At 51.1% G+C, this 24,161-nt stretch overlaps 1 protein-coding gene across 3 annotated transcripts in view; it reads right to left on the reverse strand.

Annotated features, from left to right (window-relative positions):
* CSNK1D (casein kinase 1 delta) overlaps positions 1–24,161 on the reverse strand; it is a 35,364-nt gene that overhangs the window by 1,135 nt on the left and 10,068 nt on the right. The window contains exons 3-10 of one of the 3 annotated variants that reach the window (XM_043464024.1): positions 12,354–12,502; positions 11,856–12,084; positions 11,350–11,520; positions 10,760–10,908; positions 8,672–8,843; positions 7,979–8,118; positions 4,922–4,986; positions 1,663–3,798 (exon numbers count right to left, since the gene is read on the reverse strand). In XM_043464024.1, the coding sequence (XP_043319959.1) occupies positions 4,954–4,986; positions 7,979–8,118; positions 8,672–8,843; positions 10,760–10,908; positions 11,350–11,520; positions 11,856–12,084; positions 12,354–12,502 (1,043 nt within the window). In that variant the 3' untranslated portion in view covers positions 1,663–3,798; positions 4,922–4,953. Of the gene's footprint in view, positions 1–1,662; positions 3,799–4,921; positions 4,987–7,978; positions 8,119–8,671; positions 8,844–10,759; positions 10,909–11,349; positions 11,521–11,855; positions 12,085–12,353; positions 12,503–24,161 lie in introns of those variants that run through there. The other 2 variants (XM_043464017.1, XM_043464012.1) reach the window with 2 other exon arrangements.

Raw genomic sequence — 24,161 nt, forward strand, 5'->3', positions numbered from 1 at the left:
CACCCAGCTTTGCACGAAGACACAGATGCCTGTGCTAAGCCCACTCTCACAGGCCCTTAGCAGCTCCTTGGAGGACACATACACACCAGCCTAAATCAGAAGTGGGGGGTACATGAGCCAGGTGCCCTGGGGCACTACCCAGCCCTGCCAGAACTTGAGGCACCTGCCACCCTGTGTGGAGAACACCCTCGTATACACGTGCAGGCCACACTGGGAGAGCCCGGCAGGAAGGCAGACCCTGCTGTCAGTGGCTGCCCAAGCATTCTGCCAATGGCAGTCTGGGAGGCAGCTGCCTAGACCTGCAAGGCCCCCTCATGGTTCCCCAAAGGACACTCCCCTGTAACCCTAAATAACCTTGCGAACAGTGGTGCCAAGGGGTGTGCTGCTTTCATAGCTCCCAGCCGACAGGGGTGGGCATGGTCCCCTCCTCCAACACAGGGACTTCTGGGAGGAGCTCCAAGCACCCCATTCAGAGGTGACAGGGCCTGGGGCAGGTGGTAGGTGGAGGTTTGGACCCAGAGCTTGCTCTCCTGAGCATGGAGCCTGCCAGGCAGGTCAGGCGGTAGAGTTCTCCATGTTGGGAAGACAGAGGTGGTGAGGGGGCTGGGGAGCAGGGCACGCAGGCTCTGAGTGAAAGGGGCCAGGGTCCCTGTTCTGCCTGTGACCTCCCTCCTGGCAGGAGAACGAGAAGCGGGTACAGGGTTCACCTCATCATCATTTCAGCTGAGTCCAAGTGTCAGCAGGCTGAGGGGAGGAGGGGGAACCCATAAAGAAGAGCTCAGGCTCTTTCACATCTTCAGGGACCATCTGGCACAAGCGTGGCACACCTGGCTTGTGAGCGTAAACACAAACCAGTGGCGGGTGGGAGACCCACCTGCCCCACCTGTTTTCCATGCGTGCGGGTGCCATCACCAAGAATTTCCCTATAGTACACGCGAGGCTGGCACACTCAGCTCCAGGACAAGTGGGTGTGGACCACAAGGTGCTTAGTTACCACACATTTATGGGAACACATCTGTGGTCCCAGTTCAATAGGGAGGGACTTTCCTGCAGGGCCACACCTTCTCACTCAGCTCCATCTGGAGCTCCCAGGGGTAGGGGCGTCTTGAGCTCCAACAACTCCAGGGGCAGAGGGAAGCGGAGGCCATGAGCCCAACAGTTGGAGAGACGATGCCCCCTTCTGACACTGCCTGACTAGAAGGGACAGCACCTGGGGCATGAGGAATGCAGGATGGTGCTCACACCGGGATGGCGACTGCCAGGTCCAAGCCCCTGGGTCCCAGCAGGGGCCCCCCTGGGAGCCCCTTCATGGGTACCATGAGCACCCCCACGGGCAGTAGCAACACAGCTACGGGCCAACTACCATGCTCTTCACTCCCCAGAGAAAACAAGGTGAGTGGCAGCACCTCCTTCCCACAGAGGTGGTTAAAGCAGGGGACTGGTGTGTGCTCAAGGCCTACATCGGCAGCAGCTCAGCCACATCCCTGCCACGCCTCAGAGGCTCATCCCACCTGCTCCCGATCAGCTTACAAAAGTACAGCAACAGGCTTCCAAAGGACAGACATGAATGCCCAGTCTCAGAAAATTAGTTTCACAAAGTTAATCTACACAAATCAAAACTCAAAACTGATGAAATAAAGACCACATGGCAGGGGCAGGGAAGAAAGGCAGAAGTCGTCATGAATTTATTATTTACATGGTGGTTAAGGACACAAATACAGTGGTCATACAAAAGCGCAGTTCAGAGACTGGCCACTGATACACAGGTTGATACAGACATTCCAACTATGTTTCCTGCAAGTCAGGATGGGGAGTTAAATATGGGGGGACGGGGGCGGGGACACAACTGTCTACAACCACACTGCTGAGGACTCAGGGTTGGAGTCCACTTCTAAAATGCCATCTGGCAATCCAGGTGAAAACCTGGATGCAGAACATCAGGGCTGCAGCTGCTAACAGCTCTCCAGGAGGGGGAGGTCCACCTCTGAGGAAGCCACGATGAAAGCCCCCAACTCAGTCCAACCAACCCAAGCTCCCCCTACGCTCCCAGAAACACAGCCCCACCTGGCCAAGTGTCCACACCCCGAAACACTTACAGAGTAGCCAGCTCAGGATTCAGAAAGAAGCAACCAGCTGCATTCTGCGCCATCAACACAGCAGTCAGGGCATCCTAGGACCAGCGTCCCTGTGCTGGGACTTTGGGGGCAGGAAGGGAAAACACAGACATGGACACCTTTCAGGTCCCCAGCTTCCTACCAGTGCCTGTTTCTAAACAGAACACACTGCAGGGCAATGATGGGAAGAAATGTGAAAGTACCTATGAACACATATATTGCACCTCATTTCCAGAGACGGAGGCTCCTGTCTACCGGCCGCCACCACCACCTGGTGCCTCTGTTACTGCTACTGCAAAGCGAGGAGAGTGTCTCAGGAACCCACCTGGAGCCCGGTTGCCCCGGAGGGTCTTTCTGGGGAGACTCAGCCCTGCTCTGCTTCTTGGCCTCTGTGGGATCACTACATCCCAGGGAAGGTCACAAAAGTGTGTTATCTTTCACTTTCCTGGACATCAGGTCGTCAGAGTCACCTGTTTCTTGGCACTTCAGAGTGGATTCCCTTGGGCCTGCTGGCCTTTCTGGGCAATGCTGGCACACAGGGCGGACACCACAGCCCTTGGTTTTGAGCAGAGATGTTAACACAGACTGGGGGCCAACCTGCACTGGTAGTATTGACAGCCTATTTAGAAAATCTCCCAAGTTCAAAAGCACTGAGGCAACCACCACCAACATAACCAAATATGACTCCACGGAGGGGCCCAAGTCTCTGTTTGAAATCCTCTCCCGAGAGGTCGGCAACACAACGCGAAGCCGTGGCTTCTGCAGTCTTCAGGCTCAGCTTCCTTCTTGTTGCGTCTGAGAAGGTCAGATCCATGGGCTGCTCTGTCGGGAAGCACCCGGTGCGCCTGTGCGTGTGGCCAGCGCTTTCTAACTGCCCTGATGATTCAAGAATCTCAGCGGGTCTGCAGTGAGCGGGCATTTCAGTTTATAGTGGGGAAGGGAGCGTGACAGCCAAAACTAGATTAATGAAGTCACGAGACACACAGCACACGGACACACACGTTACTTACACACGCGTATATACGTGATAGAATTTCTGATGAGAAAATCCCTTCTCCACAGTGGACCACATAACAAACCACGAGACGCAGACCACAGAAACCCACGTGTGCTCTGCTCCCTGCCTCACTCCTACACAAACTCCACACCAGGACCTGCTTCAGAATTCTTTAAGTCAGCATCTTTAAGACCGCAAAAACAGACATGAAAGAAACAATAAAAAGACAGATTTCTTTACACAGATTTAAGCCAATAATTTTTAGCAAAATGATACAAAACTGTCTTAACCAAGTAGATCGGTAGTTACAGTAGACTCGGCAGGGACACGGGTGCGCCACCACGGAGGGGACTGAAAGGCTCTTGGATGGGAGTTTGATTCTCTCTGCAACCGTCTCACTGCTTTCTTCCCAGCCCCGCTAGAACCGAGTTCATGGGGGCTCAGTGCAGCCCCTGGCGATGGCAGCGCTTGGAGTCTGTCCGGTTGGGTTTGTGTTTTGTTTCCCCCATGGGCGTCGCTGGGTGGGTGGCCTGGAGAGCTCCCGGTGTTAACATTTCGGTTCTAGACCGGGGGCGTGTCACTAGTAACAGAGTAGATCAGCCATGCATTGTCTGCCCTCAGCAAAAAGGAGAGTTCTCATCGGTGCACGACAGACTGCAGACCACTGGACGCCACCCGACCGGGAATCTGTCGGAGCCAAAGCACAGGAGAAGGTCAGCGTGAGGCCAGAGGAGAGGAGCTGGTCAGGCTTGAGTACAAAACACCAGTGACAGCGCCCCGGGAGGAGGAAGGGACAGATGGCACCTAGCCCCTTTGGACATGTGCCCCCCAGCTGTTCTGGAAGGTCCCTCGAGGCCAGGACACGTGCAGCAGAAACAGTGACAGGAAGACGGGGAAGGAAGAAGAGCCATGCAGGCAAGGAGGCCGTGGGGCCGCGAGCTCATGATCAGTCAGACCGGACGGAGTCCAAGCGGGCAAGAGATGCCCAGCGCCCCCTTCCTAGAAAGTAGCCTGGTGTTACAAAATAGAGGACCAGGCCCCAAGTGGGCACTGGGACTCCACTTGGGGCAAGACGTGAAAAGCACTTCCCATCAAGATGTCCCCCAAGAGTGCAGTCACGTTACAACTACAGCCGGTCTGCCCCGCGGTGCCGAGTGGACAGAAGCTGCAAGCCCTCAGCTGGGAGGAGCCACAAGAGTTGCCACCGAGAGGGGAGCTGGGCTTGGAGGCCCAGCCATGCACCAATGGCAGGGAGCAGGCGGCTGTGGCTGATGGGTTAATACAGACAAGAGTGTAGACAAGATGCTGGGCAGAGACCAAGTTTGAAAAGAAAAGCAAACGAGGAGGACAGAAATCAATGCTAAAGGAAGAGAGATGACAAAGCCAGGACAGCAGAGACCATCAGGAGTGTCTCACGCAGCAAGAGCGCAAGAGCCCCCACCAAGCGCGGCCCCCATAGCCAGCACAATACAATACACATCCGGCGACCAACCTGGGACCACAAGGCCCTGAGCCTTCTGGGGCCACTGGAGCCGAGACTGGGCTCCTGCTCCCCATGCTGGCTCCTGACTAGAGACCACAGTGAGGGCCGAAGGCCAATGGACAGGATTCAGGGTTACCCCAGACTGGACAGCCCACCACAGCTGCTCTGGAATCCACGTAAGCAGAGGACCTGGGCCGGGGCCTGGCTCTACCTGGGGCACCTGGCATGCAAGCCCGACCCCCTGCGTGCTCCCTCAGGCCGGTGAGTGGGCGGCAGCTCCCACCCGGCCCGGCGCCTGCCGAGGAGCCCCGCCGTGAGCACACTCACCCAGTGCTGCCTTCCGACGGGGAGACGTGCAGCTACTTGCCGTGATGTTCGAAAGGAATGCTATTCTGAGGTGGGGGGAAAAGACAGCTGTTGGTAAGGGTTCCACTGGCTGGACCAGCACGTAAGGCCCTCCTGTTTCCACAAGTGCTGCCTTGCCTCAACCAGGTCCAGGACCCCTGGCTGGGGCTGCTCGAGGGGACCCCGGGACCACACAAGGAACTGGGTCCCACCTTTCCAGAGTGGCCCCTGGACACGTGGCCGCTGCTCCTTGAGGATGGATCCATCAGGGAGGCCAATGAGGGAGATCCTTCCCAACTCCTCAAGCAATAAGAGAACTGGATGCCCAGACAGCAGCCCCTCCAGAGGGTCTTGGCATCAGGAGCTCCTGAGGCTTGTGCTCGGGAGGTGGAGAGGACGCCACCTCCCCGTGACACAAGGACTGGACATATTTTCTCACTGACACAAGGAGAAGGACAGGGCTGCAGACCTTACTTGGAGAGCTGGAATTAAAACAAGTCAGCCCACCCGAAGAAAAAACTGGCACCACAGGTCAGTATTATGTTCTATTAACAGCATGGATGAAGAAGACACTTCTCACAAAGAGAAACATCACACACAGGTTCAGCCACCAGAAGCCTTTCAGTCTTCATGACATTCCAGCAACAGAGGCCAGATTGGCAGGCTGGGGTCGGGGGTGTGGGGACTGTAGTCCCTGGAGAAGGACAAGGGGGTGAGGAGTGGTGACCAGGACAAGGGACATGTGTGTCATGTCCTCCCACCCCCAGATGGAGAGGGTCAGCAGGGCCATCCCCCAAGCAGGCGGGTGGCTCCAGGCACGTGTATGCTGATGATGAGCTACCTCCTTGGCCTGGGTACACTGGCACAGGGCGCAACCTCTCCTCGAGGGAGAGGAAGCTGGTAAGAAAAGGCTGGTCTGTGCACACGTGGTGCTGCCCCCGGGATCGATGTGTCACTGGCCCTGTTCCTGCTTGCATCTGTTGGCGGGGGTAGCGCGGTGGGGTGTGTGAATGGAGGCCACAGAGTCATAAAAGCTGGAGCAACTCTGATCACACCCTTGGTGGATAGCAGTCTTTCAGAGTCTTTTAAGGAAGAGCACCTGGGGGATGATCAGGAAAACCTGAAGGAGAGGGCTGTCCAGCTGCCCTCAACATGAAGATCATAAGGAAACTCCCAGGGTGACTAGGGTGCTTCTTTTGGAAGGGACACACACAAATTGAATCTCTTCAGAGACTGGCCCCCCCCACCCCACTGTTCAGGCCCACTTCTTCGATGGAAAGCAGAGAGAGAACCAGAGGGCAAAGACATGCAATTTTGATGGAACGACTTTACAGCAAAGGTCTTGGAGCTGTGTGTTGTCAATGTTCAGGGGTCATGGGCTGAATGAAGATGGACACAGGTGGTGAAGAGGCTGGATTAAAACTCGTAACTGCCTGGCACTCTCAGGACTCTCAGCCTCTTCCACTTCCCTCAATGATCCTCAAAGCAAAACATGTTTTCTTGTGTTAAAAAAGTTAGCCTGCTCCTCCCTTGGTCCTTGCTGGCTGAGGTGTTCTGGAGCCCTCTTCCAGGCCCGCTTGGCCAGGCATGGTGAACACCTCCAGGGACCTGCTTCCAACTGCTAGCTCATGCATTCCAGGGCTTGTGGAAAGAAACCTGTTAAGCCCCTTCTGGGCCCTGTGGTGACAGAGGATGACTGTGAGGCTGGGAGCCCTAAGAGGCCCAATCTCATTACTGACCCACTGAGCCGCACAATTTGAACTACCTGCATCTTCAGTCTCTTAAAGAAAGCTACCATATAAGAAAAACCCATTTCTAGTAGACTTGCTAGTAAATTACTAGTAAATTTGGCAAAAAACATGATTTCACTTGCTTAAAGTGTGCCTTGGCACACCTTGTTCCTCTGCCACAAGACCGGCTAGATGCCACAGGACTGATGTTTTGGGAGTTCTCACAAAATGCTCGACCCACCAAATTCACCAACAATCTACGCCCACTGCCCAGCAAGCACCGAGGAGGGCAGGACGCAAAGCGTAACCTTGAGGCATCGTGGTGAAGCACAGGGCCGCTGCGCCAGCACACGGCCGGGACCCGGGTTTTGGACATTCCTCAACCCGCCACCTGCCCACCGAGTAGACACCAGGAGGTAGTCCCAGTCCCCACAGGACACTGGCTGAAGCAGAAGTGGTCCACTTGGGTTGTTCCTGACCCCTGTCCACGCCTACTGCCCTGATTGCAGAAGGAGGCCCTGAAGCTACTTGAGGAAAAACGTCCGCATGTGGGCAAAGAGCTGCTCTGCTGAGGGAGGCACGGTAGCAAGCACAGAAGGACAGCGAGGAAAGCCACAGTGGGAAGAGGACATGGGGGGAGGGGGCCCTGGGACCAGGCCCTGCACCTCTGAGCACACTTGCCTCGCCAGACAGAAGACAAACATCAGAAGGGGCACCAGAAGACAAGAACCCTCGCCCCAAAGCACACTGCCAAGCACTGGGCTCTAGAAGGCCTCTGCCCACGACACTGCACAGTGACGGCCGGCAATATGCCACCCCTGCCACCCCCACCCCGGCACTCTGCTGGGGGAACACCTGGCCAACAAGACCGAGGACAGAGTCTCCAAGGCTGGATGTGCCTACAACAAATGGTGTGAGCAGGCTGGAAGCACCAGCCTACACAGGGAAGATGGCCAAGGCTCCAAGGCTGCCCGGGGGGCTGGGAGCCACGTGGAGGGCAGCAGGAGAGAGAAAGCCCCGTGGCATGTCCCAGCATAGCCTGAGGGGAGGGGTGTAGAGCCCTTACCCCACACAGCTCATCAAGGAGGCTCTCAACCAAGGGGCCAAGCTGCATCGAGGGGCACAACGTTACCCCATCAGTTAAAACACCCGAAAATGGGAAGAAAGGGAAGGAAGGAAAGAAGGAATGCCTTTGAAACTATGACCTCACTCTGCTTGGAGCCCATAAGATCAGACCAAACATGGAGAAGTCGGAGGGCCACAGCACCCAGCCTGGGTGAGCTCAGGGGCCGGCCCACGGGGCGCGTACCTGTGAGGTGGACATGCGGGAGGTATCTTGCCGGCCCGTGAGGTCGGATGAGGAGATGTTGACCGGGGCACCGCGGTGCAGCCGCATACTCACTTTCCGCTCTCTTTCCATGCCGGACACGGGCCTAGGAGAGGTGTTCGCTGGAGGAGAGGGAAACAGGGGCAAGCGTGAGGCCTCGGAATGCAGCCCCACACTCCAGCACAGGGTCTCTCCTTGAAAACCACGTCTAACAAGGACCTTCAGCTGCCTCAGTTTCAGGCACAGGACAGCTTACTGCACCCTAAGATTAGGCCAGCACCACGGGCTGATCCCTGGGAGTACAGTGCCAGGCGTCTAGTGGGAGGGTGGCTGGGGCCTCTGCCTACAATGCCTGTCTCAACAGGCAAGGAAGAGGCTAAATGTTGTGTCATGAGAACAAAAGGCAAAGCAACAGAGCTCGCAGGGAATAAAATCCTTCAACAAGCCAACTTCTGAGAAACAGATATTCTGGAAGGTGCTATTCCAGGTGGTTCCCTGGCGTGTCTAATTTTGGGAGTAAGAAATGAACAGAACGAGGACGCACATGCTTCACCCACAAGGCACACCCGCCCAGACCCCATGAGGTCACACACTGGAGTGTCCAGAGCAAAATAGAACCCCTACTGCCTGCAGCTCGGGGACCGGGGTATAAGCTGCAGCCCCGGGACCACTCACCAGTGTGTGAGGTAGGGGTGAGGGGGGTGGGAGGAGCCACCTCCTGTGTCCCCCTCAGCCGGCCCGAGGCCGTGGAAGGGAGGCCGCGGGTGGCTGGATTTCGGGAGTGTCTCAATCGCTCCTCTCGGTCCCGGCGTTCCCGCTCAGCATCGTCAGCTGCCCGGCTGGCTCCCTATGGAGGAAAGAGGGTGACAGCAGAACTGAACTGGGTTTGGTGCAAAACCACCTAATGCCCTTGGCCACCACTCGAAAAAACATGGGGGCATGTGCAACAGTCCCCCCTCGAAGTCTACAGCCTCTAACAAGTCAGGCGCTCCCCACTCCAGGTACACGCTTGACCCGTCCCACGACTGAGGGCGGGTGGAACCGGGCTTGTCTCCTTTCCCAGCAGAGGAAACATCCCCCAGTCACCTCATCACTCCTCAGCACCCAACCGTCAACAGCACTTGGCGGCCCTCTTCTCTGCGATTATCCACGTGGGGATGGGAACCAGCCTAGGTCAGAGGTGGCCCAATGTGGCGACAGCTGGGGGAAGGCACCCGTGTGACAGGCAGAAAGGACCGCATTTGGTCAGCTGAAGAGTCCAACCAGAGCCCAGACGCCTGGCTCAGGCTGACGTCCTGCTGGTGCGCATGAGACGAGGCTGGCAGCCAGGCTTGTCCTGGGTGGCCAGGTAGTGGGCACTGCCTTAGCTAAGCTAGCTGCTCCCAGAACAGCTAGTTGACACTTTCAGTGAGGATCAAACCAGAAGCACAGGGATACTGGATTTTAAGTGGTGACGCCAGGATACCTGTCCTAGTAAAGGTTATGTCCTAATCACCAGTGCCGTAAGGCAAGAGTCTGCAAACTGCAGCCCACGGGCCAAATGCAGCCACACTCATTCGTGCGAATAGTTTTCTTGGCACAGTCATGCCTGCTCACTGACGCACTGCTTTGGCGGCTCTCCAGTTACACACAATACAGAGTCGAGTGGTCACAATGCCATACAGACGGCAAAGATAAAACCATTTATTGTCTGGTCCTTTGTAGAAGAGGTCTGCCGAATCCCTGTGAGGGATGATGATGTAAGAACAAAAAGTTTGTTAAAGTGGCTCTGGCAGGAAGTGCACCCTGATGTGCAGACTCCAAGTAACCTGCAGCACTGCCCCCAAAGGTTGTCCTTCGAAGGCCATCCTAATAAAGAGGTCTGGAAGGATGGCACAGGCCAGGTCCAGGGTAGGCTGGCTCTGCGGGCTGGCCCCAGCTTGAGGAGGCTGTGGCTCTCTGCCCCCACCTGCTCCCTGTGTGAGCACCCATGCACCCGTGAGGCCACAGGATAAGGCTTCCTGTTTTGCACTCTGAGGAGGAGGTTCTGTTCCTCCATCAGATTTTGTCACCCTAGAAACATGCCAATTTTTGTTTTAAGCTCATAGAACACATTTTTAATGAAAGAGGAAGTGCAAATTAAAAAAACAAACAAAATGGGATTCTGGCTGTAGTGTCAGAGATTAAACAAACTCCTACAACAGACTTAGAGACAGGTGGCCTGTTTTAGAGAAAACAAATTGAAGTCCAAGCTCCTACCCTATCCCACCCTGAATCCTGACAGTGCACATGCACAAAAACACAGGCTCATACTTAATGAACAAACTGGGTGACAAAGGAAATCAAATGTTAAGTCTAGCTCCTCACAAGGCCAAATGGAGACCTAACACACAGCACCTCCCAGGCCACCCAACCCCTGGGAGGCACAGCCAGGTGAGGGGAGGAGGGGAAAGTCTTCACCCCACCTGGCGGGAGTCACATCCCTTTGAGAAGGAATTCACAGACCAGCGCAGTCACAACATCCTGAGGACCACAGAGTTCAAATGAGAGCCCTGGTCTGGGCAGACCTGCACTGTAGACTCCATCGTGGCCCTGAGGCGCCTCCTTGGCTTGCCCTCTGGCATTTTGCTTCTCAGAACCCCCTGTGCTCCCCATGTGGCAGCCATGCCTCCTGAAGCCCCACCCCGTATAGCTCCCAGAAAGGGATGGTGGCAGCTGGTGGCCTTCTGCTGACAGGCAAGCCCCTTCCACGCTGAGTGGTCAGTGAACTGGGGGCATACTTACAAATTTGAGCATGTTCCAATCGAACACGTAGTCATAGGAGAAACCCTGGCGATGGAACAAGTTCCTGAAGAGCTGTCTCAGGTATGAGTAGTCAGGCTTATCGTCAAAACGCAAGGAACGGCAGAAATTTAGGTACGTGGCGAATTCAGCTGTAAACACCAGAAGACTCAGAGGTAACCAGCAGTATTCCTGACTGAGAGCCAGAATGGTGTCTGTCCACAGAACCCTTGACCACCCATGGCCCCAGAGAGAGGCTGTGAAAGCTGGAGCCTGAAACATCAGGAATCCTTCGAGGAAAGAGGATGAGAAAACTGAGCACCACAGAGCATAACATAAGTTTCATCTGAGACATTTATCCCAGGAGAACTCTCAGAAAAACAAAAGGAAAACTCCCTGAGTTATGGCTCAGGAAGGCAGAGGAGCACTAGGGGCAGAGGATGTGGCCACTCGAAGAGCAGGTCACCAGCCCAGCCCTCAGCTCCCTAACTGTGCAGGATGCTTAGGGGGCTTCCCTGGTCCTTCCTCCAGACCTCACAGGCCTCTGCCCTCCCACAGAACTACAGCTGGCTCGCTGTCCACCGGACACTCACAAGGGTAGCCTTTACACAACACCTCGATGGGAGTGGACATCTTCTTCTCACTGATCCTCTCATACTTCTGCCTCTTGGTAGCAGCCTTCAGGCCCTGCCAGGGCAGTGAGCCCAGGTTGAAGTACATGAGCACGTAGCCCAGAGACTCCAGGTCATCCCTTCGAGATTGTTCTGGATAGAGAGGAGAGCAGGTCAGGGCGGCATGCCTAAGCATGCACAGCAACACCCCACAGATGCTGCCTGGGGATAAACTCAGAGCCCCAGAGAAGGACACTTGGAGTCTTTGCTTCCGCAGAAGCAACTCTGCTGTGCTGTTAAGAGATGCACTACCACCCATTAGGAAGCCCCAGCACATGCTGTCCCCCATGCCCCAAAAGATAAGGTCTCCAGGCCCAGATGTCAGCCTTTGCTACGAAGGTTTGATGCCAGCCTCCACACCCAATGTGCCACAACCAACCCTCAGGGCCCCCAAGAGGCTGCAGGACAGCCAGGGTGGGAGGGCTCACCGATGCCAAGGTGTGTGTTGATGGAGGCATACCGCGCCGTCCCGGTGAGGTTCTTGTTCTCGCGGTAGGGGATGTGCTGGTGGGTGCGGGCGTCCCGGTACTTCTTAGCCAGCCCGAAGTCAATGATGTAGACCAGGTTGCCCTTCTTACCCAGCCCCATGAGGAAGTTGTCCGGCTTCACATCTCGGTGGATGAAGTTCTTCGAGTGTATGTATTCAATACGACTAATCTGCAGGTGGAGAAGCAGGGGTGACAGGTTGAACCCCAGGCCGCAGCCTGGCAGGGGGAACCAAGGGGAACCCTGGCCCGCTTGCAAACACACCCTGCCCTCCATGGGTCACTATCTCTTGCACAGTTAACAAGCTTCTGTTTCCTCCGTATGCACGCATGGCACAAAAAGGAAGCAAACAACCCTGAAGGCCTCATCAGATGATGAATCAAACCAAGCATGTGCTGAGCACGTGGGCTGCCCTTCAGTGGAGAAAAATGAAGTCTTACCATTTGGTCAGCAAGGAGTAGGACAGTTTTGAGACTGAACTTCCTAGAGCAAAAGTTGAAGAGGTCTTCCAGGCTGGGTCCCAACAGTTCCATCACCATGACGTTGTAGTCCCCCTCAGCCCCGCACCACCGGATGGTGGGGATGCCCACTGCAAGAGAGTCTGCGTCAGTCCGCCTCCACGCACCTGCACTGAGGACGCCCGTGCTTGTGATGCTGATGGGGGGCGGCTGGGCAGGAGCAGTGAGGAGTGACGTGGGGAGAGGCTAGAAGGCCAGCTTCACAGTGGGGGTGGAGTGAGGGGCTCAGGAGGAAGATCCCCGCTGGCTCCCACAACCGGGTTCCAGTCTCCCTACGACTGACATCCCGCACCAGTGTGGTAAGGTGTCACAGTTAATGACCCAATGCTGATACACTGTCATGAACTAAAGTGTATACTACTCAGGCTTCCTCAGGTTTTAACCTCACGCCCTCGGGCTGCTCCAGGACCTGTCCCGACCTCACAGGACGAGTAGTCGGCATGTCTCCTTCAGCTGCTCTTGGCTGGGAGGGTCTCTCAGACTTTCCTGGTCTGAACGACCCAGATGGTTTGGAGCAGGGCTGGGCAGGGATGACAGACTGTCCCTCTGCTGGCCTGTCGGATATTTTTCTCGTTATTAGTCTGGGCTTGTGGGTCTGGGGAGGAAGGCCACAGAGGGAAAGTACCCTTCTCATCACGTCCCGCAGGGCCATGCTCTCAGCATGACTCCTCACCGTGGCTGTGCCCCTGGTCACCTGGCTGAGGGCTATCTGTCATGTGTCTCCACTGGGGAGTTTCTATTCCCCCCCTACCCATCCCGTTCTCCCTGCGGGGATGTCACTACACATGGCCCACACTTAAGAGGGGGTTTTGGGCCCCCTTCCCAGAGGGCAGAGCATATATATATATATATATATTATATAGATGACTCAGAATGCTTCCACACAGATGTGTCTCTTCTCCTCATTTACTTATTCACTATTTTTTCCCATCAGGATAAGCCCACTAGTGTCTGTGTTATACTTTGGTCTGTACTCCAACACTGTATCACTTATTCTGTTGCTCCAAGCATCCCAGCCTTGCCTGTTTCTCAGTGAGCAGCTCCTGGGGCCGTTTAACACCCCATCACTGCAGGCTGTTTATTTTGAGTACTGCATTCCTTTTTGGCACTATAAGATGCTAAATACTTTGATTTTGATATCAACAGGGCAACTTTTCATTTTTACAATATTTTAAAAATACATTTTACACGTGACATGAGAACAAACTTAAAAAGGTCCACAGGTTATAAGGCATAATGTGACAAAAGCTTGTGGCCTACCATGAACACAGAAGCTCAGCGGGGCCCCAAGCACAAGAGCCATAAACAACACAACACTAACGTGCCTGACAGTCAGTTGCTCACTAGTGATAAGCAGAGCACCTTGAAAGCAGCCAGAGAATGCAGCTCAGCGGGTGAGCATCTTCCAAGAACTGAGAAACGAACTGGCAATCTGCCGAAAAACACCTCATCAGAGACAAAATGAAGGTATTTTCAGATATAAAATGGGTGATGAATCAATCACCAGCACTGTGACATGCTATAGGATGTCCTTCAGGCAGGAGGCAAACGATGCCACATGGAAGTGTGGGGCTACAAAAGGAATGAAAAGCACTGAAAATAACAACATAAGTACATAAAAAATTATTTAAATTTAAAAAGTATGACTGTTTATGGGACTTCCTTGGTGGCAGAGTGGTTAAGAATCCACCTGCCAACGCAGGGGACACAGGTTCTATCCCTGCTCCAGGAGGATTCCACCTGCCGTGGAGCAACTAAGCCCCGTGCGCCACAACCACTGAGCCCACGCTCTAGGGCCCAGGGTCGCAACTACCGAGACTGCACGCCACAACTCCTGAAGCTCAAGTGCCCTGGAACTCACCCGCCGTAACCACTGAGCCAAAAATTCTGCTGCTACTGATGCCTGTGTGCCTAGAGCCTATGCTCCACGACAAGAGAAGCACCACAATGAGAAGCCCACGCACGGCAATGAAGAGTAGCTCCCGCTCACCTCGACTAGAGAAAGCCCACGCAAAGCAACACAGACCCAGAGCAGCAAAAAAACAAAAAACTAATTAAGACATGACTGCTTAAACAAAAATAACAATGCATCGCAGCATTTACAACATGCAAATATAAGCATATGACACTATCACACAGGCAGGCAGGAGTCCATGAGGTCAGGTTCCTCTGCATCCTGCTAAAGAGATGACAGACCTTAACTGAACCACTAAAGTAACAACACAAAGATAGTGAAAGAATTCAACAAAGGACATCATCACAAGAAAAATCATTTAGAAATGTTAAAAAAAAAAATCAAAATAAGGTTAAAAAGGAGGGAAACTGAAGACCAGATGACACAAAAATAACAGCGAAGCCAATCCTGTCATTCATCACACTGAATGTAAACCCCACAGTTAAGGCACACTTTCTCAGACTAGACAGAAAAGAAAGGATCCACACCAAACACTCTTCAGATATAACTAGGCCACAAGGAGGACAGTGCACCACACCACATCGATGAGAAAGCAGAAGGGCTGTGTCAGCATCAGACACGGTAGACTTGTGCAGAAGAGTATTTCCAGGGATATTATCAGGCATCTCACAGTGATAAAGGCATCAGCTGATCAAGAAAACATATATTGTAAGTGCTCGAACAGCTAACAACAGAGCTTCAAAACACACGAAGCAACACTGCAAGGAGAGAGACACCCACAACCTGACCAGAGATGTCAGTCACCCCTCACAGCAGCAGGACAAGGTTTTTTTTTCCAGGTATCACAGGGCATTTATCAAGACACATCACATTCTTGTCAGAAAGCAGGCTTCAATAAAGTTAAAAGGATTCAAGTTATACAACATATATTCTCAGAAAACAGGGGAACTCATTAGAAATAAATAACAGTCCTGTAGAAAAAAATCCTCAAATATCTGGAAGCTAAGTAATACAGTTCAAAATAATTTATGGATCAAGAAAGACATCAAAAGGGTAATATTAGCATTTTGAGCTACAGGAAAAAGAAAACTCATCAGGATTTGAGATATTGCTATGGTAGGGGGAAACTTGATAGCCACTAAATGCCTATACTACAGAAAACACATCAATGATCTCAGCTTCTACCTTAAGAAAAGAGTTAAACCCTAAGCAGTCAGAAGTGAAATAAAAGATCACAGCAGAAACTGAAGAAGCAGAAAACTGAGAAACGACAGAGAAAATGACTGAGACCAAAGCTGGTCCTCTGAGCAGCCTGTTGATAAACCTCTAATGAGACTGACGGGGGAAAAACAGAAGACACAAAATTACCAACAGCAAGAATGACGGAATTCCCTGGAGGTTCACTGGTTAGCACGCCGTGCTTTCACTGTTGAGGGGCCAGATTCTATCCCTGGTCTGGGACCCAAGATCTCACAAGCTGCATGGCACAACCAAAAACAAAACAAAATGAAAAACAAACAAAACAAAACAAACACGAATGAGAGGCAACATCACTAGATTCAGGCTTCCCAGGTGGCTCAATGGTAAAGATTCCACCTGCCAATGCAGGAGACACAGGAAACGTGGGTTCAATCCTTGGGTTGGGAAGATCTCCTGGAGGAGGAAATGGCAACCCACTCTAGTATTCTTGCCAGGGTTTTGAAAACCCCATGGACAGAGGAGCCTGGGGGGCTATAGTCCATGGGGTCACAAAGAGTCAGAAATGACTGAGCATACACAAACATGGGGAAATATAAACAGCTTTATGCCAATACATTCAGTAACTGAGGTGAAACAAACAAGTTATTTGAAAGACATGAACCAACAAAGCCCTTGTATGCTGTTGGTGGGAACATAAGTACAAGCAGTCTGGCAGTTTCTTCAAAGAGAAAAAACATTCACTACTTCTGGTTCAGCCATTCCATTCCTAGTCACTTACCCAGGAGGAAAAGGAAATGAACATCCATATAAATATCTACAGGAAAGTTCACAGCAGCTTTGTTTGGAGTGCCTGACACCTGGAACAAATCCAAGTGCCCATGAACAGGTGCATGGATAAAGAAACTAGGCACCCAAGGTAATAATTCTCAGCAATAAAAAGGAGTAACCATTGACATACACACAAATTCTCAAACGAAAGTACACACAGTACTACTCCTTGCACAGGAAGCTCTAGAAAATGGAAATCAACCTATAGCGACAAGCAGATGACAGAAGGCGGGGGTAGAGGAAGCACAAAAGGACCCAACAAACTTTGAAGAGCAACGGATATTCTGTCACCGTGATTATGGCAATGGTTTCTTGAGAGGACACGCGTGGTAAAATTCTCAAATCACCACACTCAAAACACATGCAGTTTGATTCCTCTCAGTGACGCTGATTAAAAAAAAAACAAAACAGAATGTTTTAAGTCTTCTCTTCACACTGAAGTCACCTGAGCCATCCGAAGTGGATTTTGGGGTAAGGGGAGGCAGCAACCTCAGTCACATGTGTTCACAAGGCCTCCCTCACTGTCCATAACACCTCCTCCGTTGAAGTCAGCAGCCTGAGCCCACGAGGGTCATTCTGTGCCTGGAGTGTGGTGGCACAGCAGACAGCCCACACTCACACTGCACGTCCCAGTAATGTCCCTCACAGAAGTCCCCTGCCTAGGGAACAACCTAGGGCCAGGCACCGCCATGTCGTCGTCATGGTTACGTCTAGGACAGTTTTTTAATCTTCCAGCAAAGAGAAATTTTTGAAGGGTTCAGGTCAATTTTGAATGGTCCTCAATTTTGGATTTGCGTGATTGCTGGTTCTAATCACTTGACAGATGGAAATCTGCCAGATTTCTCCAACAAAAAGTACTTTTTTCTTTGCTACTGTAAGTTATTCTGGCTGTGCTGCAGGGCATGTGGGCTCTTAGTTCCCTCACCAGGTTCTGAACCTGGGTCCTAGGCAGTGAAAGTGCAGAGTCTTTTTTTTTTCTTCTCTTTTTAAAAATTCTTTGAAAGTGCAGAGTCTTAACCAGTGGACCACCAGGGAATTCCCTTCTTTATTATTAATATGTAACCTGTGAGGGAAAAAAAATAACCTGTTGATGAAGCTTTGAGGGTAGTGTCAATATTTGAACTTGTATCAGGTTGGTGTAAAATTGTGGTTTTGCATTGTTGAACTTGGCCGCTTAATATTGGTATACATTCTTCAATGTGGTTATGCTACACATCATTTTAATGTGCATTTCTCGCTTTATGTTTTTTTGCTAATGACTTATTACTTGCTGTTTATTTTACATTTATTTTAGACCATGGAAATGATGCTAGACAAAAAACAAATTCAATCAATCTTATTTGAGTTCAAAATAGGCTGGAAAGCAGCAGACAACTTGCAACATCATCACATTTGATCCAGGAACTGCTAATGAATGTATGAGAAGTTTTGCAAAGGAGACGAGAGCCTTGAAGATGAGCGTAGTGGCTGGCCATCAGAAGTTGACAATGACAAACTCAGAACATCATTGAAGCTGATCCTCTTAAAAGTACACGAGAAGTTGCCAAAGAACTCAATGTCAACCATTCCATGGTTGTTTGGCATTTGAAGCAAACTGGAAAGGTGAAAAGGCTTGCTAAGTAGGTGCCTCATTAGCTGACCGAAAATTTTTTAAAAAATTGCTGTTCTGAAATGTCACCTTCTCTTATTCTACATAACAATGAATCACTTCTCAATCGGATTATGACATGCGATGCAAAGTGGATTTTATACCACAACCAGCGACAACTAGCTCAGTGGTTGGACTGAGAAGAAACAGAAGTTTCAGAGCACTTCTCAAAGCCAAAAGTGCACCAAAAAAAGGTCATGGTCACTGTTCGGTGGTCCGCTGCCCGTCTAACCCACTACAACTTTCTGAATCCCAGTGAAACCATTACATCTGAGAAGTATGCTCAGCCAATTGATGAGATGCACCGAAAACTGCAATGACTGTGTTGGTCAACAGAATGGGTCCAATTCTCCACGTGCCCAACTGCACCTCATGTAACCAACTCTTGTTCAAAAGTTGAACTGGGCTATCAAGTTTTGCCTCACCCACCATATTCACCTGATCTCGTGTCAACCAACTACCACTTCTTCAAGCATCTCAACAGCTTTCTTTTGCAAGCAAAATGCTTCCACAACCAGCAGGAGACAGAAGACACTTTCCAAACGTTGGTCGAATCTTGGACAGATTTGAATAAACACACTTATTTCTTGTTTGCAACAATGTGGTCATTGTTTAATGGTTCCTGTTTTGATTAATAAAGATGTCCTTGAACCGAGTTATAATGATTTAAAATTCATGGTAGGCAGCCATTTACTTTTGTACCAATCTGATATGTTTGCATCCATCTGATTACCCTTTAAACCAATTAAGTAACAAAACAGTGTCCACAAAGTGGCGAGTTTCCATTTGATTGTCCCTTCTGCCCCTCTGTGGAGCTTAACTTTGCACATGTGAGTTGTGTGTAGAGCACTGTAGACTCATGAACTCTCCCCTCTTCCATGTGTCACATAAATCTTAGGATTGTGTGTGTAGGTGTGCAGAGCACTGTGGATTCATGAATTCTCCCCTCTTCCATGTGTCACATAAATTTTAGGATTATTTGTTCTAGTTCTGTGAAGAATGTCATGGTTAATTTGACAGGGGTCACATCCACTCTGTAGATTGCTTTAAGCAGTATGGCCATTTAAACACTATTCATTCTTCCAATCCAAAAGCACGGTGTATCTTTCCATCTCTTTAAATCATCTTCCATTTCCTTTATCAATGTTCTATCATTCTCAGTGTATATGTCTTTCACCCTCCTCGCTTAGGTTTATTCCTAAGTATTTTATATTACTTGATAGTTTTTAAAAGGACTGTCTTTTTACCTTCCCCTTGTGTTATTTCATTGTTAGTGTAAAGAAATGAAATAGATTTCTGTATGTTACACTTGTACCCTGCTACCTTGATGAATTCATTATCAGTTCTGGTAGTTTGTGTGTGGAGTCGGTACACAGGGTTTTCTATACACCTATCTGCACACAAAGACAATTTTACCTCTTCCTTACCAATTTAGATACCTTTTTTTTTGGTCCAAAAGAACTATGTTGAATAGAAGTGCTGAGAGTCCCTTCCACATATTATAATCCGTTATTCACGCTGAGGCTTTAATGGAAGCCACTACAAGCTCGTTCCTGTGTCCTCAGGACTCCTGCCAGAGTACCTGTTAGAGGCTAAGCACGTCTCTCCTTTTAGCCCCATTCTTCAGACTCACCTTCCCTCTTCCTGCCTCACCCTGGAATCTGGGCTCCTCTTGGTGGGGAGTGATATTAGAAGCTGCCATCTGGGTGCTGGATGAGTGTGTGGCATTTACATCTCGGTCAACCTGGCCCTTCACTGCTCTTCAAATCTGTCAGCCTGTTTCGTGGGAGGAGGGCCCTGCTGGACTTTGAGTGGAATCCCCTGAGCCCTCTCTCTGAGCTGCTCTGGGACACATCATCCTTTCCATGAACAGAATGTCTCCACCTGCTTGAGTCCTCATCAGTATCCTCGAATACATTTTCTACATACAGGTCACACCTGGCTTAGGATTTATTCTCTGTACCTTACGGTTTGTCTTTCACTACTGTAAACTGTATTATAAGAACAACACTTTGGCCTCTGGACTTCTCTGGGTCCAACAGCCACTGGACCAGGGATCTTGGTTCTCTGTCCGACCAGATGTTTGCAGGTGGCTGTGCCAAGGCGCCAGGGGAGTTGCTGTGCAGTACTGGCAACTCAAAGTGGGTCACTATGCGCCAGGTTCAGCTTCCCATCCACGGCCCCTGGGGTCATACCTCACCTCCACGTGGATGTCTCTAAGCCCTAGAGTGAGCTGTACACAGAGGGCTTATGGAACTTGAAGGAGGGCAAAGCAGTGGAGCTGACCTTTGAGAAGTCCCCCAAGGGCGTGGAGTCTCTCCAGTCACCAGTCCTGGTAGGTGTTCTGCAGGTGGAGTGAAAGGCACCAGGGGGCTGAAAGCAGCCACGGTAGGTGGGGCTATCTTTCTGCAATCCAAGCTTTGCGGAGCAAAGTGGCAGAAGCAGGGAAACGGTGGGCAGGGGCACTGCCATGGACCTCAGGCAGGGTCCACGGCACCCACCCACTTCCTTCTTGGCAGGGGAGGGCTGAGACAGAGGAAGAAGGCTCTGGGCAAGTGCTCGTGGGCGTGGGGGAAATCCCTCTAGAACCTGCATACCTCTTGGTCTCCACTCCCAAATTTCCAGCTTTTGCAAGTGGCCAGGATGTGGAAGTGTTTTCCTGTGGAAGGCTATGTGGTAATAACACTTCCCGTGTCAGAGAAGGCTGAGCACAAGACCACAGGACACGCCGCTGCTCTCTGGGAGCCCGGCTCTCAGGGCTGAGGCAGGGCTTCCCCCACTGGCCTCCTCCTGACCTGCTCTGGGGATAGGACATGGGACTGAGGACAGGCAAAGAGACGGCTGGCAACAGCTGCAGACTGCTAGCCCTCTCCCTCCACCGAAGCCAGCACCACTTGTTTACTGCTCCCTGGGGGCCCACTTTCTCAGGATGCCAAGCTGCACTAGCTGTGTGCATCTGCATTTTAACTTTTTCCTTGTAGAAATGCTCCATTGTGTATTTCAGTCTCGAGCAGAGCATTCTCTACCATCAATGCTCCACAGGAGACAAGGTTCTAACTGTTGCCCCATGACTTGATGATCTCCTACTGGAAGGATGGAAATCAGTTTGAGCAGGAAACGTGGTGTAGACAGGTCAGGAGAGGCAGGGCCAGGTGACAGCACCAAGAGGAAGCCATGGTTGGGTAAGGGCTGTCTACGTGTGATGAGGGATTCCCGTTTCGGACCTCCGATCCCAGACACAGACTTGTTTCACCTCCCTGAGCCTTCACCAGGGTTCCTGTGTGTCTATAAGGAGTGGGTTCAAAGGGTACCTCTGCACCCAGCTCGAGCTTCCAGGTGAACATGAAGCAAAATCCTTAAGCTTTAATAACGCTGAGCTTTCTCACCCTGGCTTCTCAAGACCACAGGCAAGGGCTTCTTCCTAGTGTCTGGCATCAGCAACCTGCCCCCAGCAGCAGCAGCAGCAGTGTTGTGGCAGCTGAAGGACAAAGGGCTCAGTTCACAAGCTGAGACTCTTAGTGCTGGAACGGGGTGGATACACTGGAGCACATGGAGGGATGTATGTCTGATGCTGGGTTCTGTCACCCCAGTGTCTGCCCCTCTACTTACTATTTGTGGGGGCTTCATAGGACTTCATGAGTCACTGATCTGGAAATAACATGAGGTAACCTAGTTGGTGTAAATATAAGGCAGTGGCCTTTTCTCATGTTCTTCTGGGGTTTTGTTGTTTACAAGCTTCCTACTGTATTCAAAGAGCAGCCAGATAAAAGGCTGTGCACCAGGCAAACAATCTGAGACACAAATTTGAGGGTGCCTCACCCCCCATCTCAAAACAGGGGTCTTTTGTGTTCCCTTCCCCCATCTCAGACCAAATCTTCTGTACTAAAAACTTGACTCCTATTCTACTCCGTTCTCCATCTTCACCAACACATCCTATACCTTTAGTCTGTGGGGTATTTCCACAACTCAAAAGGTTTGTGCAGAAGTACTGAAGCAGCTAGAAACACTCTATCCCTTGTTCCCAACTCCAAATCAAGACTGTTACTTGACATGATTCATGACAAACACACTGCTGAATTTGCATGGATCAAACCTACTTTAATCTCAAATCTTAGGGAAGAGAGAAGTAAGGGGGGGCGGGCGGCGCTTCTTTGTAGAAAGTGAGGTTGGGAGACCACTCAGGGGAAGATGTATGTATCTCCACGTCACTCAAGAGCTTTTGTGCAAGTGTAAGAAATGTCTATCAAAGTGGCCACATGACTGTTTAACAGGAAACAAATATAAACTCCATGTTCTCTGTTAGACACCAAAGCTTTGTTTGAAATCTTGAATTTAGGAGGAAGGAGTAGTTTGTCTTCTCCTGGTTCCCCTTCTCCTGGTTCCCCTTCCCCTTGCTCTCGAACTACAGGCGACTTCAGCCCTGGGGCCACAGGGACCTCACCCCCAGAAAGCAAAGACTCAGTGGCTGACTCTGCTGTGCCCTCACTTCCTTTCTCACTCACCATGTCCTGTCACATGGGCTGGCCCTTTCCCTCTTTCCCCTGTCAAATGTAAAGAATAAAAACTCGCTTGCACTGAGGAGAAAAAGAATTATATTTCCTAACTGACTGTTGTTGGTGTAATAAGAGAACTAATTTTATACTCTGATCTGAAGTATCTGGCTCACTGCTCTAACTTGTCCTGTTGGTCTCCTATCTAGGAAGTCAGATCATGCACCAGTAAGTTTTGTTTCTTTTTTCTCCATCCTTATTCTTTGAAACTTCCCCCTTCTGTGCTAGCTGAGACACGCCAAGTCACACTGGAGAAGAATGATTAATGGCAAGGTTGAAGATGATGTGGATCTAATAGGAGCCCCCGAGGCTGTCCAGGAGAAGGCAAATGTGGGTAACCACCTGGGAACACATCCCTATGGCTGGGGTGCCACCCTACAGGCTGAGCACCTGCTTGCTTCACAGAATGCTATTCCACCAACAGGCTGTGGGCGAGGGAGTCACTGTGGCACCATGCTTAAGAGCAAAACCCTAGAAGCCAGCCAGGGATCCTCCTCAACACAGGGAGGTCTGTTTATGGAGACACAAGAGCCTCTAAACTGCAACGAAATCCATCGAACCACAACTGTGTCAACGTTGAAGAACCTCAGGAACACAGCAGGTCAAAGAGGAAAATTGCAGAATACACACAGTAAAATTGTATTACTCGTGTTCACAAAGAGTATGAACTAGGAAGATGTGGGGCATGGACTTGCCACTCATCTGCTCTGATGGTCCATTTCACTGGCAGCACTGTCTCTTAATGGCGACACCAACACAGCTTATCACCCTAAGATAAGATGCAGTAGAAGCAGGGTGCTCCTCTTCTCAGTTCCCTGGCCAGAAGAGGAAGATGCTATGCAGCCTGCTTCATCCTTAGCAGACTGTCTTGCAAGCTAAATGCTGAGGTCCAGGCAGCAATCAACTCTAAAGCCACTCACAAGAATGACCCCGCTCCCTGTGTACAGACAGCTGCTCTGTGACCTCAGAGGTGTGGTGCAGCGAGACCAGAAAGCTGAAATGCACCTGGGATGCCAGAGTACCACTCCTGGGGCTGGGGCAGGACATGTGAGGCCGCAGGTGAGAGACACAGCCACCAGAGTGCTACCCGGTGACCAGCCATGCCAGGGACACTCAGCTGCCCCTGCCCACTCGCCCTTAACATGAGAAATGGGTCACTTGGACTGTTATGTGCAGCTCTGGACACTTGATACTTTTCCCCTCATTCAGTCCAAAGATAATGAAAACATATGCCCGGGAGTGAAAAAGGGGGGATACCACCAGGTAAATGCTTTCCACTGGATTTGTGGAAAGTTTCAATATAAACTTAGGGACTCAGTATTAATGCAAATACAATTGTTCATCAAGTGTTTGGCAATTGAACCTTAAAACAACTGTAAATACAATGGCCAAATGTTTCTGGGCAATGTCATTAGATTTTTAAAAAACTAACTCCTTGCAGGATAATGGAGGAAAAAAAATTTAGAAACAAACTAAGCAAGGGCATGGGGAGACAGGCTTTGGGCAGCTGTAGAGAAGAAGTCCTGGGGTGGGCACACAGGTGCCGAAGGCCTTCCTGCTCTCTCTCTCAAGCACATGGGAGTTCTGGG

The sequence above is a fragment of the Cervus canadensis genome, chromosome 1 (assembly GCF_019320065.1).
Source record: "Cervus canadensis isolate Bull #8, Minnesota chromosome 1, ASM1932006v1, whole genome shotgun sequence".
In the NCBI taxonomy this organism is placed as follows: domain Eukaryota; kingdom Metazoa; phylum Chordata; class Mammalia; order Artiodactyla; family Cervidae; genus Cervus; species Cervus canadensis.